The sequence below is a fragment of the Rhincodon typus genome, chromosome 37, assembly GCF_021869965.1.
Source record: "Rhincodon typus isolate 14 chromosome 37, sRhiTyp1.1, whole genome shotgun sequence".
Taxonomy (NCBI): domain Eukaryota; kingdom Metazoa; phylum Chordata; class Chondrichthyes; order Orectolobiformes; family Rhincodontidae; genus Rhincodon; species Rhincodon typus.
This window is the reverse complement of record NC_063368.1, coordinates 18,866,810-18,881,849: the sequence shown is the minus strand read 5'-3', so window position 1 is coordinate 18,881,849 and position 15,040 is coordinate 18,866,810. Positions and strand designations below refer to the sequence as shown.

Here is a 15,040-nt window from a genome sequence, read left to right as displayed (position 1 = left end):
CTGGACTGACCTATCCCCTTCCTAACTCCCTACCTACACTCACCTTTACTGGCTCCATCCCCGCCTCTTCGACCTGTTTGTTTCCTCTCCACCTATCCTCTCCTCTATCCCTCTTCTATCCGCCTCCCACTCTCTCCCTATTTATTTCAAAACCCCCTTCCCCTCCCCCTTTTCTGATGAAGGGTCTAGGCCCGAAACGTCAGCCTCTCTGCTCCTATGATGCTGCTTGGCCTGCTGTGTTCATCCAGCCCTGCACCTTGTTGTCTCGGATTCTCCAGCATCTGCAGTTCCTACTATCTCTCATAGAACAGTACAGCACAGGAATAGGCCCTTCAGCCCATCTTGTGTGCACCAACCATTCTAAACTAAAACCAAAACATGCTAGAAATCACAGCAGGTCAGGCAGCATCCATGGAGAGAGAGCAAGCTGACATTTCAAGTCTAGATGACTCTTCATCAGTACAGATTCCAGCACCTACGGTAATTTGCTCCTCCATTCTAAACAAATCCCATCTGCCTGCATCCCTCTATTCCCTGCCTGCTCATGTGTCTGCCTAAATGCCTCAAACATTGCTATCAAATCTGCTTCTACTACCTCCTCTGGAAGTGTGTCCCAGGCATCTACCACCCTCTGTACAAAAACTTCTCTCATACATCTCTTTCAAACTTTCCCCTCTCACTTTAAACCTATGCCTCCTAGTATTTCACATTTCCACTCTGGGAAAAAGACTGTATCCACCCTATCCATGTCTCTCATAATCTTATATACTTCATCGGGCCACCCCTCAGCCTCCAATGCTCTGGTGCAAACAATCCAAGTATGTCTGACCTCTCCTTATAGCTAATATGCTCCAGTCCAGGCCACATCCTGGGAAACCTCTTTTGCACCCTCTCCAAAGCTTCTACATCTTTCCTATAACAAGGTGTAGAGCTGGAAGAACACAGCAGGCCAGGCAGCATCAGAGGAGCAGGAAAGCTGACGTTTTGCGTCGGGATCCTTCTTCAGAAATGTTCCTGCTCCCCTGATGCTGCCTGGCCTGCTGTGTTCCTCCAGTTCCACACTGTTATCTCAGACTCTAGCATCAGCAGTTCCTACTATCTCTACATCTCTCCTATATTGTGGGTGATCAGAACTGCACACAATACTCCAAATGTGGCCTAATTAAAGTCTTATGCAGTTACAACATGATTTGCCAACTTTATGCTCAAGGCCCTGACCAGTGAAGGCAAATAGGTCATGTGTCTTCTTTACCACCCTATCCAGTTGTGTCGCCACTTTCAGGGAGTTATGGACTTGCACCCAAAGATCCCTCTGTATATCAATGCTCCTGAAATTTTCTGGGTTATCTCTGTTGCCTTCTCAAAAAAAGAAACAATATTGGCTATTTTCCAGTCTTCTCCAGTCTGTGCCCAAAGAGGATACAAAGATCTCTGTCAAGGCCCCAGCACTTTCCTCTCTTGCCTTCCTCATGATCCTGGGATAGATCCCATTAGGCCCTGGTGACTTATCTACCTTAATGTTTTTCTAGACACCCAATACCTCCTCTTTCTTAATATCGACATGCTCTAGAATAGCAACATACCCCTCCCTAATCTTACCATCCTCCATATCCTTCTCCTTGGTGAATACCGACGCAAAGATCTCATTCCAGACCTCACCCGCTTTCTCTGGCACCATGTATAAATACCCTCCTTTGTTCTTGAGTGAATTTACCTTTTCCCTAGCTACTCTCTTGCTCCTAATATATGGATAACAGAAAAAAACCAACCGAAAGAACTGTGGATGCTGGAAATCAGAAACAAAAACAGAACTGGCTGGAAAAAGCTCAGCAGGTCTGATAGCATCTATGGAGAGAAATCAGAGTTAACATTTCAGGGAAGGGTCACTGGACCTGAAACGTTGACTCTGATTTCTCTCTGTAAATGCTGCCAGACCTGCTGAGCTTTTCCAGCAATTTCTATTTTTGTAAAATGCCTTGGGATTCTCTTTAATTTTTCTTGCCAAGGACATTTCACGGCCTCTTTTAGCTCTCCTAATTCCCTGTTTAACTTTTCTCCTGCTTCCTTTATATTCCTCAAGACCCTTGTTTAATTTCAGCCAACAAATCCTGTTCTGGCTGAGGTACACTGGGGACCTGCCTTCTCCCCCAGCCCCTGACAGTGTAAGGTAATAGCAAAGCACCACTAACAAAAATTGCTCAGAAAACAGGCCAAGCAGAAGCGAACTGAGGCCTGTACTGACTGCGTTAGTTCCATTGTGTTATTACAAACATATTGTACACAATATCTATTGCCATATCGGCAGCACCATCAGGAATGAAAATTAGTTAAGTTTGAAAAAATTGATTAAAAAGTTCTCAATTCCGGCAGTAATATATTCCCCATTAAATATCACGATGCGAATGACTGATGATCAGTATTTGTCAGGGATGAATATTAAGGTTCAAGTGAACAAATAGGAAATTAACTTGCAAACACGACTAAAGCTTTCACATTCAGCTTCAATCTGAACAACACTTTAATTAACAACATGAATAGTTCAATGATTTCATTAAATTTACCATTCCAGTCCCTAGAGAACATTCAATTTAACATTTTAATTCGACTTTTCAACAGTTCAGCAAAGTATCTTTTTTCTATTTAGTTACTTAATCTGTTTTTCATTTTCTCAGTCTCTCTCTTTATTTCACCTTCATGATTCTGATTCTCTCCCTTGCTCCTCACCTTCATTTCCTCGCCTGCTCCCTGTCTGTCATTCTCCTTGTTTCACCCTATCTCTGACTCACTTTTTCTCTCTCACTCCGTATGTCACACTACTTCAATACATATCTCTCTCTCTGTCACTCTGCCTGTCTCTCACCCTATTTCTATCTCACTCTCTCTATCACTCCCTGTCTCACAACCTCTCTCTGTCACATCCCTTTCTCTCCCTAACACTCCCTCTCTGTCTCATTCCTCCTTTCTCAAACTCTGTCTCTCTGTCACTCCCTCTCTCTCTCTCTGTCTCACTCTCTCTGTACACTTCCTCTCTCTTTCCCTTTCTCTGTCTCACCTTCTCTCTCTAACGTTGCCTCTCTCTCTGTCACTCCTTGTCTCACTCCTCCTCTCAATGCCTCACTCCCTTTCTCTCTGTTGCTGTCTGTTACTGATAGTTGTCTCTCTTCCCACCATCTTGGTACTTCAACTAAAATCAAAAATAAGAAAAAAAAAGCATTCTGTTATCCAATAAAAACTCAAATACAGTTATCATTTTGTTCCTTTTAAAAAAGTGAGGATTTTGATGATTGGATTATGTTGAAAGTTATGTTCTGGTTAATATTTCACTGTAACCAACTCAGCCTGAGCTGTGTCCCGATGGGCATTGGGTAGTGGGTGAGGAACTGGGAATGGCCAGAGGTATGAAGCTGAACAGTGCAGGGTTCCTGGTCAGGGCTGGGGTGGAGGGGAGGAAGGTCAGAATTAGAGCTGCCCCTTCTCCCGCAAGGTGTGCTGATCACATCAATGTCTTAGCTCCTACCTTGGACAGTCAGAACGTGGATCAGAGAATAACAGGGCCAAGCCCTATTTCAGTACACACTGCATTCTGAGGGAGTGCTGCACTGTCAGTGGAAAAAGGGATGTTAAAGGGAGGGCCCAGCTGACCTCATGACCACTGCTGGGACTGACAAAAGGAGAATGACCATTTGGGCTTGCTCCAGCATTTTGGGCCAATATTTATCCCACCAGCAATACTGCAAAAATAAAGACGTCATTATGAATGCACTGCTGTTTGGGGAATCTTACTCTGCACGTATATTCCTTCATTACAGCCCAGGCCACACTTCAAGGATAACCTCACTGGTGGCACGGTGGCTCAGTGGTTAGCACTGCTGCCTCACAGCACCAGCGACCTGGGTTCGATCCCACCCTCGGGTGACTGTCTGTGTGGAGTTTGCACATTCTCCCTGTGTCTGTGTGGGTTTCCTCTGGGTGCTCCGGTTTCCTCCCACAGTAAAGGTGTGCAGGTTAGGGTGGATTGGCCATGGGAAATACAAGGTAGGGGGATGGGTCTGGGTGGGATACTCTTCAGAGAGTTGGTGTGGACTTGTTGGGCTGAAGGGCCTGTTTCCACACTGTAGGGATTCTATGAAGTGTTAAGTGGTGAGATTGTGGAGGATGCTTTATAACTGCTTCTTTATTCAAACTGATGTCCTGTCCTTTCACTCGGGAATGAAGATTCCTAGGATAGCAGGATTTATGTATAAAGAGAAACTGGATCGGTTAGGACTATAGTTACTGGAATTCACTGGTATCTCATAGAAACCAATACATTTCTGACACAACGGGACAGGGAGACACAGGAAGGATGTTCCCAATGTCCAGGAGGAATCTAGAACCAGGTGTCACAATCTAAGGATATGTAGCCCATTTAGGACTGAGATGAGGAGAAATATCAAATGTCTTCACCCAGAGTGTGGGGATCCTGTGGAATTCTCTACTACAGAAAGTGTTGAGGCCACAACGTTGAATGATTTCAAGGAGTTAGATATAGTTCTTGGGGCTAAAGGGATCAAAGGGTATGGGGAGGAAGAGAGAACAGGGGACTGAGTTGGATGATCAGCCATGATCCTACTGAATAGCGGAACAGGCTCGAAGGGCCAAATGGCCTACTGCTGCTCCTATTTTTTGTGTTTCATGTTAGTTGGTGATGCCTGTCCTAGCCAAATAGGCCTACCCATTTTCACTGCTGGGCCTGACGAAAGGAGAATGACCATTTGGGCTTGTTCCACAGAAAGGTGTCACGACAGCCGGGGGCTGGGATAAGAAAAGTAAAGACTTCCATTTGTGCAGCGTATTTCTCAGGTTCTCAGAGCACATCCCAGGCAGTGAGGTAAAACACAGCCACTGCCCTAAAGTAAGAAACACAGCAGCCAATTAAGCACAGCAAGCTCCCACAAGCAGCAAAGTGATGACGACCAGGTTGCCTCTTTAATGCATACATATCTCAAACAGTGCGGCACTCCCCCAGTACTGCACCAGGAGTATTCACTGGGTTCGGGTCTCCAAAGTGGAAATTGTACCCATTAGGTCCTCACTCAGAATGAGCCTCGGCTCATTCCAAAGGAAGAAAGATAGCCAACGGCTGGAATATCATAGACAGCTTTGCTTGCTTTAGTTAGGAAAGATACACTGACCTTGGGGGCAGTTCAGAGAAGTTTCACTCAGCTGATCCTGAGTATGGAGGGACTGTCTTATGTGGAAAGGTTGTGTACATTGGGCCTGTACTCATTAAAGTTTAGAAGAATGATATGTGACCTTATTGAAACATACAAGATTCCAAGAGGACTTGACAGAATGGATTTGGAAAGGTCATTTCCCCTTGTGGGAGAGTCTAGGGCCAGAGGCATCATCTCAGGATAAGGGGTCACCCATTTATGAGAGAGATGAGGAGGAATTTGTTTACTCAGAGGGTAGTGAATCTGGAATTCTTTATTGCCGAGGCCTATCAAGGCTGAGTCAATAAGTATATGCAAGGCTGAGATAGAAAGATTTTTAATCAGGAAGGGAATCAAGGATTATAGGGGTGAAATACCTGCACAGAGACTGGTATCCTGTCACCAGGTAACCCTCTATTTACTTAGGCATAGTACACCAGCTGTGGCCACCCAGCTCAGAGTCAATCCACCAAACTGAGGAGATTCTAAATCCATGTTTATATTGGTCAGCCAGGGCTTCCTGATTGGCCCAAGTTAACAACCCCAATCAAGCATCTCATAGTCAACAAGATCCACCTGGGTCCAATCACTACACATAGAAATGACAGGAAAGTGGGGTTGAGGATTTTCAGATCAGCCATGGCTTATTGAATAGCAGAGCAGACTTGATGGGCTGAATGGCTTACTTCTGTTTCTAAGACATATGGTCTTACAGGTAACACAGGTAATAGCAGATAGAATAAATGGGTAGGATTAAGCCTTTGTGAGACGGCAGGACAGTGAGAAAGAGGGTAAAATTGTTGAAAACCCTTACCTTGGGTTGGTTGTAGTGTTCCAGAGACATGGTCACCACGTTGATGCAGATGGTGAAGGTGATGAAGAGGTCCAGATAATGGCTTGTGCACATGGTGTGGATGAAGAGGCGGACTGGTGAGTAGGCTGCGTAATATGGCAAACGTTGGGCCTCTTCCAGGGGGGTCACAGGTCAACGGGGGAGGAGGGGCAAGCATAATAAAAATAATGTTTGGTTAGATGTCCACTTGCTCTGTTCTCCTTTCCACCACAGGTAAAACCCTCCCTTTACAATGCCACCTTTGGTTAGCAAACTACATCGTTTGGTCTGAAAACTCTCAAATCAGCAGCCGTGTTAGACTGACCCCAGGAATTCCAGACCAATCTTCAGGTTACAGCAATGAGTAAACCCCAAAAGAAAAACCATAGACATTGAAAAGTTCTCTTCTTTTTTATGATGTTAAAAAATCAGGCAATGGAACAGTTCAGGCTTCTTTGACTTAACAACTACCATTTGTCTAATTGGGTAACAAACCGCCTGCTTGTTTTCCCATTGGCTGTGGGAAGGCAGGGCATGGTGAGATGGCCTGTAGTCCCCCTAATATTTCCTACCTACGCACGGCAGAAACTTCCGGAATTGGAAGTTGATGCATCCACGTGTTGACCAGCACATGTGCAGCTACTCAGTTCAGAGGGAGCATTGGTGATGGATACATTGGGTGGTCAACGGTGTAGGAATGAGGTGGGGGGGAGGGGGGAGGAAGACTGTATTTAGGAGACCATGTGATCGTACCTCCAGGCATTTGTCTAACCAGAGTTGGGAATTCCTGCTTCCGGGCACAGCAGGTACTTCCAGAATAAAGGCTCTCTTTCCCACTTTCCCAGTGAGAGCCAGTCTGCCCTATTGCACCAATATTATTGCCCACATCTCGCACCCCATCCCCCAAATTAATACTGAATACTAATTTGGAAATGGAATGAGAGTGACCAGAAACATTTCTGCCAAGTTCTGCCAGGGATTTGACACAGATATTAAAAGGGAAGGGACAACGCCAAATTCACTGCGGTACCAGGTATAAAGATTACAACCTTGGGCCAGCTACCAACCCCAAAAACCTCTAATAAAACTGTAGTGTAGAGGGTTAATGTGAATAAGTGTACAAGATTCCTTACATCAGAAGTGACATAAGATTACATGAGATAACAAGGTGCAGAGCTGGATGAACACAGGAGGCCAAGCAGTATCAGAGGAGCAGGAAGGCTGACGTTTCAGGCCTAGACCCTTCTTCAGAAGCTGTGTTCATCCAGCTCTACACCTTGTTATTTCAGATTCTCCAGCATCTTCAGTTCCTACTATCTCTGAAACATAAGATTACATGATTGCTGGGGGGTGCTTCTGCCCAAAAACCTCACGGTTAAGATCTGTATATAATTAGCCATCATCATTTTTCATTGGAAAGGTAATGTTTGACCCTGGAGCAAAAGGCTCCTGCTACATTCACAGACCTCTCTCCCAGATCATAGTATAACAACTGGCCAATGAAGCAGAACAGAAATTATCCTTTAATGTGGCAGTGAGTAGGAACTCACTGCCTGGAAGGGCAGTGGAGCAGATTCAATAAGAACTTTCGAACAGGAGATGGATAAGTAATTGAAAAATCAAACTGGCAGGGGCTCAGGGCAATAGCAGCAAGTGGGACTGATTTCAAAGATTAGTCACTAGTACAGTTGGCTGAATGGCCTCCTTCTCTGCTGTCTGACTCTAGAAATGATTAAGAGAAGTCAGTGAATGCAGGAAACATTCTCCTTTCACAAGAAAGTGGCTACAGAGCAGGGAAAGTGAAGGGACTGGGGCTAAGTGGGCAGCTCTTTCTGAAAGCTTGCTTGGGCGCAGTGGGCTGAAGGGGCGCTTCCAGAGAAATTCCTTACTCCTGCGTTTCTTCTCCAGCCTCTGCAGACGTTTCTCCTCGCGCCTCCTTGCTTCCTCGGCCTCCTGGTGCTGACGGCACTTGTGGAAGTTCTCCACCACCACCCCAACAAACATGTTCAACACAAAGAAGCTGACGATGAGCAGAAAGGAGATGAAATACAGTAACATCCAAGGGTTGTGGTTGATGATGGGCTGCAAGAGACAGGGAGGCAATCGGTTACTGTGGTCGAGACACAGCAATCCTCATAGAATAGCTCATACAATCCCTACAGTGTGGAAACAGGCCCTTCGGCCCAACAAGTCCACACTGACCCTCAGAGCATCCAATCCAGGACCCATCCCCCTATAACTACTCATCCTTGAACACTACAGGCAATTTTAGCATGACAATCCACCCTAACCTGCACATCTTCAGGCTGTGGGAGGAAACCGGAGCACCCAAAGGAAACCCACGCAGACACGGGGAGAATGTGCAAACTCCACACAGACAGTTGCCTGAGGGTGGGATCAAACCCAGGTCCCTGGTGCTGTGAGACAGCAGTGGTAACCACTGAGCCACCATGCCTCCTGTGGGCCTTAAGCCAGGCTTCAGTTGACACCTCACAGTGCTACGTTTATCAACCCTCCAGTTCTGGCAGTGAGAGTTCACCCAGAGGGTGTAATACCTACATCAGTAGGAACAATAGAGATCACATTTAGCAGACCCGGATTCTGATGTCCAGCCTTGTGGTAAGCTTAACTGTGTAAGTAGCGTGCAAAATATTAAACAAAAAGTTAATCTCACCGATAGCGTAGTCTCTCGTTGTCTCCCTAATTCATACCGAGGACAGCACAAAGACATTTGAGCGGGTAAATGGATAGGAAAGTTTTGGAGGGATGTGGGCCAAACGCAAGCAAATGGGATTAGTTCAGTTTAGGAAACCTGGTCAGCATGGACAAGTTGGGCTGAAGGGTCTGTTTCTGTGCTGTATGACTCTATGACGATAGCCTCTCTCAGGACCCAGCATCACAGTAACAGAATGTTCTCCTTGCAGCTGGCATTTGCTCTAAGCTGTGCGCCCCGTTGTCCCGTGACGCATCTCACTGCATTGACGCAGGATTCTGGAGGTCACTGTCCCACCCAGACCTCGGGGGTTGACGTAGAAGAAACAAAAATCTTCGAGGGACACTGCTTCTCGCCTGCTTGATCTCACCCCAATCACCCTATCCTTCTGCCTTTTTCTCGCTCATGCATTTACCCAACCTACCCTTAAAACAATGATAATATCATTGAACCCTACAGTGTGGAAAGAGGCCTTTTGGCCCATTGAGTCTGCTCCAACTTTCCAAAAGGCATCCCACCCCAGAACCGCCCCTTGCCCTATCCCCATAACCTTGCATTTCCCATGGCTAACCTAAGCTGCACATCTTTGGACTGTGGGAGGAAACTGGAGCACCCGGAGGAAACCCACGCAGAATGTGTAAATTCCACACTGACAGTTGCCCAAGGGTGGAATTGACTACATTCATCTTGACCGCTCTTGGTGGGAGCTAGTTCCACATTCTCCCCACTTCTCTGGGTAAAGGAGATTTAATTCCCAATTTTTTTTTCATTCATTAACAGGATGGGGGGCGTCGCTGGCTGGGCAGCATTTATTGCCCATCCCTAATTGCCCAGAGGGCAGTTCAGAGTCAACCACATTGCTGTGGGTCTGGAGTCACATGTAGGCCAGACCAGGTAAGGATGGCAGTTTCCTTCCCTAAAGGACACTAGTGAACCAGATGGGTTTTTCCCAACAATTGGTAATGGATTCATGGTCATCATTAGATTCTTAATTCCAGATATTTTATTGAATTCAAATTCCACCATCTGCCATGGCGGGATTCGAACCTAGGTCCCCAGAATGTTATCTGGATCTCTGGATAAACAGTCCAGCGACAATACCACTAGGTCATCGCCTCCCCATATACCACTCGGCCATCACCTCACCATTGGATTCATTAGTCGCTATTAGGTTTAACACTCCTGATTCTGGTCTGCCCCACAAGTGGAAACATCAAGTCTTCATTCCTCTGCTGACCTCTATCATGGTCCTCCTTAGCCTTTTCTTTGCTGGAGGTAAAAGCCCCAGTCTGTTTGGTCTTACCTTGGCATCACCTTTCAGCCTAGGTTATGGAGTTTAACCAAGACAGCCTGGCAGAAACTGGCAAACAGCTAGCGTTGCCTGGGCTTCTGCATTCCCAATGAACATTGCCACTCCTGCCCATCGGAGACGTGGACAGGCAGGACCTTGGGGTAGCAAGAGATCATACACACCCTCAGCTCAAAGGGGTGGCTGCTAGAAAGGGAAATTCAGGAGGGTAAGGTACACTCCTGGGAGTCAAACATAGGTATGTGGTAGCTCCAGTCAGAAGCTATAATTGTTCCAGTCTAAAAGTTGCAAGCAAGTTTAGATACATCTGTTAGATACAGGGAGTCTGGTGTGAATATTATACAATGGTGGTTTGGGGACTGTACCGTGGTTGTGTTTGTACATAATAAAAAGTGTAAGAAAAGATAGAGAGAGAGAGAGAGAGAGAGAGAGAGAGTTAAAGTAAGGAGGCACTAAGATATTAAAAGAAAGAAAAAGATGCGAGATTGGAATTGAAGAAAAACAGGCAAATAGTGGAGAATGAGGACAAATTTTGTGTACATGTATAAATGAGACTGTGTATGTGTGTGTGTGTGTTTGTAAGTGTAAGTTGGCATGTACAAGTAAGTGTGTCCAAGTAAGTGTGAGTTTGGAGAGGACTGAGGTCAGATGGACTGAGAAACAGGTGAGAATTAACCAGCTGTGATATAAACTATGGGATTTACATGTTTAATTTTTAATGATACTTGGGGTGGGTTTCAGTTTCTAGTTTTTGAGTTACAACTTTTTCTGTACAACTTGCACGTATTTCTGTAACCATTGCGATTTCTTTTAGAAACCGTTTTTGAAGCTTGACTGTAGAAGGAATGGAGTTGTGTAATAATAGACTTGTTTTTAGTTTAGGCCATTTAAATTATTTTAGAGTGAAATAATACAGCCTCAAATGTTTCTTACAGAGTTCTGGAAATGTTTAAGCTTGAGAAAAATAACTAAGAGGCTTTGAGTTTTACTTTTCACTTTGAGCAGGGCAGTCCTGTGGAGTCCTTGAAACAGGATGGCTGTGTAGAGTAATGCTCCTGAGAAGAGACTGAGAGTTACAGTGTATTAAAGTTCCTTCGAGTGAAGAGTTAGTGTTAGTTCCAGACCAGAAATGTTGGAATAAAACCCTGCAGAGGTTACTTAATGCTGTATACAGTGAAACATAGGTATGTGGTAAATCTAGTCAGAAGCTTTTATAGTTCCAGTCTAAAAGTTACAAGCAAGTTTAGATACATCTGTTAGATACAGGGAGTCTGGTGTGAATATTATATAATGGTGATTTGGGAACTGTACCATGGTTGTGTTTGTATATAGTAAAAAGATGTTGTTTTTCGTTTCAGTTTATAAAAGAGTGTTTAGGGATTAATGGGGTTATATTTTTACAGTGTGTTTAAAATCTTGGAATTTGTATTATAATTAGATAGCTTGGATTATTCTATTTTATTGTTGCTTCTTTTATAACATTCCTTGGCTTTGTTGTTAATGCAAAATCTGCAAAATTGCACACCTATGTTTGAGAGGGAGACCACTTCAAATATAAACAAAACAACTCAAAGTTTGAATGGTCAAGCCAGGTTTCTGACTTGTTCAATAATAATGTCAACTGGGATCATAACACAATGGAGGAGTGTGTGTGTGTGTGTGTGTGTGTCTATATGATTATGTGTATGTGTGAGTGTATGTGGCAGATTGTGTGTGTGTATGTGTGTGTGCTTGCATGCGTGTGTGTGTGTCAGTGTGTGAATAAGTGTGTGTGAGAGAGATTGTGTGGGGATAGTGTGTGTGTGTCTGTGTGAAAATATGTTTGCGAGTCTGAGGGTGTGTGAGAACATGTGCAAATATGGTGTATGTGCGTGAATGAGTCAGCATGTGCGCATGTGTGTTCATGCATGTGTGACTGTGTGTGTGCGTGTGTGTGCGTGTCTGTGTGCACGCGTCTGTTTCTGTGTGCGTGTTTGTGTGTATGTTTGTGAGTTTATGTTTGAGTGTGTATGTATGAGTAGATTGGTGTGTATAAGTGTAAATGAAAATGTGTGTATGTGAGAGCATGTGCGTGAGGTTGAGAGTTTGAATGTATGTGAATGTGTGTGTGTGTGTGTGTCTGTATGTGTGCGAGTGTGTGGGTATATGTGAATGTGTGGGTGTATGTATGTGTGTGGGTGTATGTATGTGTGTGGGTGTGTGAGTGAGTGTGTGTATGTATGTGTGTGGGTGTGTGAATGAGTGTATGTATGTGTGTGGGTGTGTGTCAGCATGAGAGTGTGAGTGATTGTATCAATTTGGCTGTAATCCAGTTTGCTCATCCATTTCAATCTTAAAAGTAAGTTAAACCTTTCAGCCCATTTACACGATCCATTTCATGACTTAATTAGTTTTATAACCTCATGTGTTATCCATCTGTTATCAGAATTCTTCCATTTTAATGAAGGACCAACAATGTCATTGGAATATAGCAATGCATCTGTCCAAAGCTGCCATTACTCAAGCTGACAGTGCTGTTATAGATACAAATTAACCCAGTTAAGAAGCCTGTTTAATCATATTGGTCAAAATATCTTTTAATGTCATCTATATTTTGCAGTTTGTTTTCAGCACTCTTCTGATTTATAATTTGCATTTATATCATTTTGTTCACACAGTAATACGTCTCAAGGCTTTTCACAGGAGCACTCTAGTTATCTATCATTACAGTCTATCAGGCAACATCTGATACTGAGCCATTTAATGGGATATTAATGTGGATTCCCAAAATTGTGCTTTAAAGGCAACTTTTTAGTGCAGGAGAGAGATGTGCAGAGGTTTAGGGAGGGAATTCCAGAGTTTAGGGTCAAGGCAGCTGAGGGTATGGACGGTGACAGTACAGCGATAGAATTGTGAGTGGTGAGTATGTGCCAGAGATCAGAATTACAGAGATCTCAGAGGGCTGTGGGCCTGGAGACAGTGACAGAGATAGGAATTAATGTCAATTTTGTATCCCCTGCACTGTTGTGAAGCTTTCTCTTATCTGTGATAATGAAGTGTGGGCCAGCCCCTCAGCACTGGTGATCTTACACCAGCTCTCCTCAGAGTGGCCTGTGTTCCTTTAATTTTGCTAATTATCTCTCAACCTCTCTGTGTTTTAGCCCAGTGCCCACGAATGCCTTGCTGAGTGGCAACACCTCCTGCAGCGAGCTCTCTGCCAACGATGACAGACCAGCTCCAAGCCGAATCTCCTGAACTCCACATCCTCTACCAACCTGAAGGAGAAGGCACCAAGGGAATACCACCAGCTGCAGGATTTCCTCCAAGTTCCATGGCCATCCCGACTTGGAAATATATCACTATTCCTTCAGCGTCGCCGGGTCAAAACACAGGAACTTTCTCTCTCACAGCACTGGGGTGTCTCTACACTACACAAAGATGGTTCACAAAGATGTAACCACTACCATCTTCATGAGGGTCAATTAGGGATGGGCATTAAACTCCAGTCTTTCCCAATCTAGCCCACTTTCTGACAATGATTATTAAATGATTTCCTGGCAGCAAATGGTCTTCACCATCTTCCAGATTTTTAAAACATTATCTTGTTCAGAAATGTCATTACCTCCTGAGCACGTAGGACTTGAATCTGGGTCTCCTGACCCAGAGGTAGAGACACTACCACTGTCCCACAAGAGCCCTTATCACCACCTTCCATGCCCAGTGACTGCCCTGAGGTCTCAATGCGTAGCATTTGCACCTACGAGCCAAAGGTTACATTTTCAAGTCCCACACCGGAAACTCAACAAAATGTAAGTTCAACTCCTGCTGTCACCTTCCAGATCAGACGTTAAACCAAGGGGCACGGCTAATCTCTTGGATGGGTATGGAAGATTCCATGACACAATGTCAAAAAAGGGCAGGGGAATACACTCTCATAACCTGTGAGATATTTATTCCTCTACCAATTGCGCAGAGCTGATCATCAAATTTGATCATGCTTATTTGACCGTTATCAGACAGTGGGATCTTACTGTGCACAAGTAGGCCACTACATTTCTTACATTACGCCAGTGAGTACACTTCAAAAATTACCTGATTGGCCGTAAAGCATTTTGGAGGGTGATGGGGTGCTGGGGTCATGAAAGGAGATACATGAATGCCATTAACATGGGACCCTGTTAAGGAAGGGTAGGGGAAATTTTACCTGTTGGTCAATGGAGACTGCATCCAGCCCATGGTACATGATGTTGACCCAGCCATCCTTCGAAGCGAGCACAAAGAGTGACATCAGAGCCTGCAGTGAGGGAACAAGGACACTTTCTGTAAACAGTGGTCATGGGGACAGATTGCATGGTAACAACATCAGCGCGTTGGAATGTTTGGAGAAGTGAGCTCTCCTCCAACTAAACTCACCTCTTGGCAGTAGATTGACTCAGTCAAATCTAGTTGTAATAAAGGAATGGCCTGAACATAGTCAGCTGATCAGCTGACTGATAAAGTGCATAAAATGAGGAAACACAAGCAGAAGGTGCTGAAAGAACTCAGCAGGTCATGTGTGGAGAGAAACAGCTCATGTTTCCAGCCCAGTGACCCTTTGTCAGAACAACAAGATGAAAACCCCATGGTACCATTCTTTGCTGAAAAATGAGCGTGTTTGACAGACAATTTCATTCCTTCCTCAAGCTCCCTTTTCTCTGCATATTTAACCATGTATCACTCCCAGCTTGTTATTGTTCTTTCACTCATGTATTCACCACAATTACACTGCCTCACTCTGCAGGTTCAAATTCCTTACTGTGTAGTATCCCTACAGTGTAGAAGCAGGCCTTTCAGCCCATTGGATCCACACCGACCCTCTGAAGAGCATCCCACCCAGACCCATCCCCCATGGTTGATCCACCCCAACCTGCACATCTTTGGACTGCAGGAGGAAACCGGAGCAAACCCACACAGACACAGGGAGAATGTGTAAACTCCACACAGACAGTTGCCCGAGGGCAGAATCGAACCTG

The 15,040-nt window shown here is 44.8% G+C and overlaps 1 protein-coding gene across 1 annotated transcript in view; it reads right to left on the bottom strand.

Annotated features, from left to right (window-relative positions):
• The window catches only part of cacna1ia (calcium voltage-gated channel subunit alpha1 Ia), a 185,158-nt gene that overhangs the window by 35,362 nt on the left and 134,756 nt on the right, over positions 1–15,040 (bottom strand). Inside the window, exons 20-22 of the mRNA XM_048617377.1 lie at positions 14,233–14,322; positions 7,917–8,109; positions 6,010–6,161 (exon numbers count right to left, since the gene is read on the bottom strand). Coding sequence (XP_048473334.1) covers positions 6,010–6,161; positions 7,917–8,109; positions 14,233–14,322 — 435 coding nt within the window. The remainder of the gene's footprint in view (positions 1–6,009; positions 6,162–7,916; positions 8,110–14,232; positions 14,323–15,040) is intronic.